Source organism: Juglans regia, chromosome 8, assembly GCF_001411555.2.
Source record: "Juglans regia cultivar Chandler chromosome 8, Walnut 2.0, whole genome shotgun sequence".
NCBI lineage: Eukaryota > Viridiplantae > Streptophyta > Magnoliopsida > Fagales > Juglandaceae > Juglans > Juglans regia.
Window position 1 is genome coordinate 10,235,280 of NC_049908.1, and position 6,492 is coordinate 10,241,771.

Here is a 6,492-nt window from a genome sequence, read left to right on the forward strand (position 1 = left end):
ATTTTTTTTTTTTTTTTTTTTATCACTGGAGAGGAGAATTGATTGATGAGAAAAAAAAAGTTGTTTTGAAGGCATAGGACTAATATTTTTGTGAAACTTTTATATGTGCCATGAGAGTAAGTCCAGTTTCTACAAGATGATGATGCTTCCATTCTACGAAACCATTTTGCTCATGATTACGAGTAGAAATGAGACAGTGAATTTCCCATCCCAATAAGTTTGAACCAATTTTATTTTATTGCCAAATTGACGTTCAACAAGCTTTTGAAATTGATAGAAAATGGGTTCCACATCAGATTTTTTTAAAGAATAAAGTCATGTAAATTTACTGTAATCATCTAGAAAAAATACATAGTAACGGTATCCTTCACCACATAGAATGGGAGATGGGCCCCATACATCAGGAAAAATTAAATCTAAAGGTTATTGAGAGTGAAAATGAGACAAATAAAAAGGCAATTTTGACTTTTAGCTTGTTGATAGAAATTGCAAAACAAAAAAAGTTTTATTACTAGAAACTGAGAGTTTATTAGAAAATAAATTGTGCTTGACTAAACGAAGAGAGGGATGCCCGAGACGACAATACCAAATATCCAGTGAGGCTTTTTCTTCGATGAATGCAGATTAGAGTGGTGCAGATGATGATGATGGAGAGAAAGTGTAGAATTCATCTTTAGTTGGCCCGTGAAGGAAGAGGGTCTCGGTATTGAGGTCCTTCACACAAAAATGATAAGGATGAAGTTCAAGAAAGACATGGTTATCAGGAGTAAATTTACTAACGGATACCAAAATTTTTTCAATGGATGGAACATGTAAGAGTTGATGCAATAAAGAAGGAGATGAAATTTGAGAGGCACCAATGTGTTGTATAAGTAGACTTGCACCATTACAAAACTGAATTTGATCAGTTCCCATGTATACATCAGCCTGCAGCATCAAATTATTGATGTCTGAGGTGAGATGGTGAGTTTCGGCTATATCGAGGTACCAACTAGAATCTAACTGAGAGGTTGTAGTGGACACATGTGCTTGAAAATTGTTGGTCTATTCAACTTGATAGGCAAAATCAAAACAATGATATCACTTCAATGTAGCATGTCCAGGCTGGGAAGCATTAAATGAAGATGCTTGATTTCTTCCACGTCCTCGTCCTCTTGAACAATGATTTTGGGAATGTTTGTTGAAATCGTTGGAGTTATTGGGACGAGGACACCCATTATTTGAAGATTGCCTGGAAATTGTATTGGCGGTGGCATTGTAAAGAGTGAAGGAAGCATGTTGCTATTCCAAATAAAGCTCATAGTTAAGGAGATGCCCATAGATCTCTAATAAATTCATGGGTTCAAGCCGAGTAGTAATGGAAGTGATAAAAGGATTATAATTTGACCCAAGTCTAGCCAAGATGTATATGATAACCTCACAATCAGTGAGTGGTTGTCTGATGGCTGCTAGAGTATTTGCATAGGATTTCATTTTTTGAAAATATTCAACAATAGATTGGCTTCATTTTTTGAAGAAAGCAAGGTTAACCCATAGGTTGATGACCCGTGCATTGGATTGCAGAGAAAACATGCTCACAAGAGCTTGCCACACTTCTCTTGATGTGTGAATACCGACAATTTGAGTGAGAACATCTTCTCTGAGATAAGACATAATGGCAGAAAGGATAAGCTGATGTTGTTGTTGTCATCGATGGTGTTATAGATTTGGAATAAATTCAAGTGCAGTGCTATTAGTAGAATCACTATTCACTGGCGATGAATGGAGGTGGAGGGGAGTAGAGCCATCAACAAAACCATAGTGTTGTTGGCCTCTCCATAATAGGTAATTATCTCGGTTTAGTTTGATAGAAATGAAATGATTGACACTAGGTAGAGAAGGGGAGAGAGATAAAGCATAAGAAGTAGAGCTAGGGTTTGAAGATGAGGAAGCCATGAGAAAAAAGGATGACGTGTGTCTAAAGTTCTTTGTATACCATAAAAACGTATAAAAGGAATATTGTATTTAGCTTACAATTATCATGTACATAGTAACATATATATACAAAAGACAAGGTGCACCGAATGCCATAATCAAAGGAATGATTATGTCACTATACAAATGTGACAAATAAATGCATTAGCCGTTGCTGTCATTTAGAATTGCATGATTTGCTGAAGTTGTCTCCTCATTGATTTTGGCTTGATTCTTGGACATAGATGAGTCTCTGACTTTAGTTGATTTGGTGGCAAGATTTGTGAGTGCTAGAGTTGCGCTGTCACCTCCACACCTTCCATCTCTCACACATCTCATTTTTCATTTATTCGACTATTATTCTCCTTGTTTATTTATCTCTTATACTTTTTTTTTTTTTTGTATTTCCATTGAAATGTTAAGAGTTAGGTTTTCCAATATACTTTTGGTATCTCTTAACCTTGTTTGATTATCACCCATATTTGGGATTCTTTCTCTTTCAAATCAAAACCTATGTTCGGTTTAAGAGTAAGAGAAAAGGGGAGACAACTCTATGTCTTTTACTTTGAGAAGAACATTGAGGCATGACAAAAAATCAATGGACGAGATGTTGTTTTGATTGTCATTTTCCAACCTTAGTTGTCCTCGCCAGCCCCATCCTTGCGGGGGCGAGGGTGGTCTTATGCTACCTCATCCCTGTCCCAATCTCTATCTGCCTGTATTCGTCAAATGGGTGGATGGGTTCCAAAATATAATCATCCTTAAATCTACCATAATAATGATGTTCAACGCCGGTAAAAAACTCAACTAAAAAAAAAAAAAAAAAACAACCAAAGTCGATAAATTTGTAAATAACCAATCAACTTCAGCAGATTTGCAAATAAAGTAACCAAACACTATAAGTCTATAATAAATTAAGAAAACTCAGCAAATTTGCAAAATTATGTCATGCTATGTTGCACAACAACCTATAATGGTGGTCACACTACACTGCATAGCGAGAGAAAGTTGCTTGCCCGCCTAACAAGAGGTGAGGAAGGAGAGGTGTTAACATGGTCGAAAGTCCCAAACCAAAGAATAAGATAAATAAAAGGAAGAAGAAGAGGATGAGAAGAGAAGGTAGTTGGGAGTATAGAGGTAGAGTTACTCAAATCATATCATTTAAATATGATAGAATGTGAGTTTCATGTGTTCATATAATTATTTAATAATGAAAAATATTTTAATAATAAAAGATTATATAAAAATAAACTCATAAATTAAGATGAATTAATACAATAGATGACATTGTAAAATTACTTTAAATAATTGTTGGTTCGTAATTTTATTTTATTATTAAATCAACTAACCGGTTGCAGACCCTCGCAAGTATATGGGAATAATTACTTTGCTGTCTATATAGTTTTTTTATATTATATAGTTAAAAATATGAGAGAATCTATCGACAATAATGAACTTAAAAAAAAAAAAAAAAACAATAATAAAATAATTATGTGAGAAGAAAAATGCTTGGCAAACCAAAAGGTGGTCACAAGATATTTTTTATTTAATATTTATTTTTTATTTTTACTTAATGAGTAAAAAAATATATTTTAATAATATTATAATTATTTAAAATTATTTAAAAATATAATATATATATAAAATAAAATTCCAAATAACCTTATCGAAGAATCTCTTGTACTACATGGAGAGATAGATAACTATTCATTATTCATATATTAAATATTTAATAAAAAAAATTAAAAAATATGTGATGTGTGAATGTTATGTAAATAATAAGAGATTGTGTAGATATTTTCTATTCGTCAAGAACACTCTACCACTTGAATAGTACTGTCTATCTGTTAAGTCAAATTGATTTTTTTTATTATTTTAAAATATTTTAAAAAATATAAAAATATATTAATAATTACTTTCTTAATTATTAAATAAAAAAATAAAATACATAAAATTCAAATTAAATAAATATCATTTCTCTTCTATTCGTTTAAATACTGACAGAGTGTAGAGGATGCTATAAAATATGTGAATTAATTTGATCGAATTAATAAATAAATAAGAAAATCCTTATTATTAATCAGCTTGAAAGCCCCAAAACTCCACCACCTAAAACCCTAATTCCAAGCGCCGTTCTCCTGTCTCTCTCTCTGCTACATGCACCCTGCACTTACAGGGAGCGCGAGAACAGGAGCATCATGGCCGGTGGAAAGATAAAGAAGGAGAAATCAAAGTCCGGCACGGGAGCTCACGCTCCGTACCAGGGAGGAATATCGTTCCACAAGTCGAAAGGGCAGCACATCCTGAAGAACCCGTTGCTGGTGGACACGATAGTCCAGAAAGCAGGAATCAAGAGCACCGATGTCATCCTTGAGATCGGTCCCGGTACCGGTAACCTGACCAAGAAGCTTCTCGAGGCCGGGAAGATGGTTATTGCTGTTGAAGTCGACCCTCGCATGGTTCTCGAGTTGCAGCGTCGCTTTCAGGGCACCCCTTTATCCAATCGCCTCAAGGTATTTTATTGCATTGATTTCTATTTGGTTTCAAACAGAAAGAAAATATGCAAAGAAAGCCAATAATTTCCCCAGTCAATTGTATATGATAGTTCAAGAATAGAGTGATCGGGGAGAAACATCATTATCAGCATGCTATGGGGTTTCATTTATTTCATTCTTCAGGGTTCTTCTTTCGGCTAATTCGAATTAGGTTATTTTTAGATTTCCTGAAAAAAATTTTCCATTTTTTTGGGCAGTTAAAACCCTGTTCTTTGAACTGGTTTTTCTTCTATGGACGTTTGTCAGGTTTGGTCGCTGAGAAACTAGAGTAAAATAATAGAAAAAACAATTAAGAAAGTGAGAATTTTCTATTTTTGTGAACCAAGTCTAGTCCAGGTACATGTATGTTTGGCTCGGTCAGGTTTGCAAAACTACTTTTTTAATTGTTTACTTGGCATGAAGCAAAATAGCGTTATCGTTTGTACGTGATGTTCATCATATAGGCACCCTTTTCACATGCTATGTTATCACACTGGTTCAAATTGTTGGTACCAAGAATTCAAGTTAACTGGAGGCAGCTTGTTGTTGACAGGTTATACAAGGAGATGTTCTCAAGACTGAACTTCCCTATTTTGATATCTGCGTGGCCAACATACCTTATCAGATCTCCTCTCCTCTGACTTTCAAGTTATTGAGTCACCAGCCAGCATTCAGATGTGCGATTATAATGTTTCAGCGGGAATTCGCTATGAGACTGGTTGCTCAGCCTGGTGACAAACTCTACAGTCGTCTTACTGTGAATACCCAGCTCCTGGCTCGAATCTTCCACCTCCTCAAAGTCGGAAAAAACAATTTTCGGCCTCCCCCTAAGGTTGATTCCTCAGTAGTTAGAATCGAGCCTAGAAAACCACGCATTGAGGTGAAGCAAAAGGAGTGGGATGGATTTCTGCGAATTTGTTTTAACAGGAAGAACAAAACCCTCGGTTCAATTTTTAGGCAGAAGACTGTCCTCTCTTTGCTGGAGAAGAACTACAAAACCTTGCAGGCGCTACAACTTTCACAAGGTTTGGTGGAGAATAAGGATCCTGACATGGATTTCTCAGGGCTAGGGGATTCTAATGAGAACGGAGCCATGGAGATTGATAATGATGAAGTGGATGAAGAATTGGATGTGGAAGGTGGTGATGCAGAAGGGGAGGCATCTGAATTCAAAGATAAGGTTTTGGGTGTGTTAAAGGAGGGAGATTTTGAAGATAAAAGGTCATCGAAGCTCACACTACAGGAATTCTTGTACCTGCTCTCTTTGTTCAACAAGGCTGGGATACATTTTTCTTAATTCTAGGAGTGTCATGTTTGTCTCAGTGGTTATTTCTTGTTCACCTCTCCTATATATATACCCAATTTTGTTTGCCCTGTTTTTTATCTGCTCAAGAATTCTTTTTGTGCTCTCATGCATTTTAGCTTAAAAAGTTTTGGGTTAATGTAGTTAGAGAATGATATTGAGAATTAACTTTTTTTAGATGTACTTGGATTGTTCTGATCAAATTCAACCAATTTATTTTTTGCTCTGCAGTAGTTTAGTTTGCCCGTGCCAATAAGATCAGTACTTTGAATGCACAAGTCCCAACTCGGGCGGTAAGGACTTTGGTTTTGGAGTATGCTCTCTCTAGGTCTAAGATTTACACCCTTTGGTGCAAACAATTGTTAGGACTACATTTCGAAAAGTCAATTTTTTTTTTTTTTTATCAAAAATTCTGTGTAGTCACTTTTACATTCTCTTTGCGCACTCCACTGATGTGATTGGCTGCATCATTTTTTTTTAATATAAAATAACTACTTTGGCCAATCACATCAGTGGAGTGCGTAAAGAGTACGCAAAAGTGACTGAATGTAGCATCATAACTTTTTTTTTTTTATTCGTGTGGTGTATATTCTTTACATGTGTTAAGAATTTAATTGAATAAAAGTGATGTTGCGGTTGCACCTAAATAGATCTTTGTCATGAAACTACATTATGTAAACACATTGCCAATCATTAGGTAAT

The 6,492-nt window shown here is 35.1% G+C and overlaps 1 protein-coding gene and 1 non-coding gene across 2 annotated transcripts; one reads left to right on the top strand and one right to left on the bottom strand.

Moving 5' to 3' along the window:
- Positions 1–1,295: 1,295 nt before the first annotated feature.
- On the bottom strand, positions 1,296–1,434 carry LOC118349371. The gene has a single exon (XR_004802341.1). It is a non-coding gene; the product is annotated as a small nucleolar RNA Z247 (small nucleolar RNA).
- Positions 1,435–4,041: 2,607 nt separating this feature from the next.
- Positions 4,042–5,973, top strand: LOC108985368 (ribosomal RNA small subunit methyltransferase). The gene is made up of 2 exons (XM_018957647.2): positions 4,042–4,466; positions 5,041–5,973. Exons 1-2 carry the CDS (start codon positions 4,152–4,154, stop codon positions 5,782–5,784), a joined length of 1,059 nt encoding a protein of 352 aa, XP_018813192.1. The 5' UTR covers positions 4,042–4,151; the 3' UTR covers positions 5,785–5,973.
- The last annotated feature ends 519 nt before the right edge of the window (positions 5,974–6,492 follow it).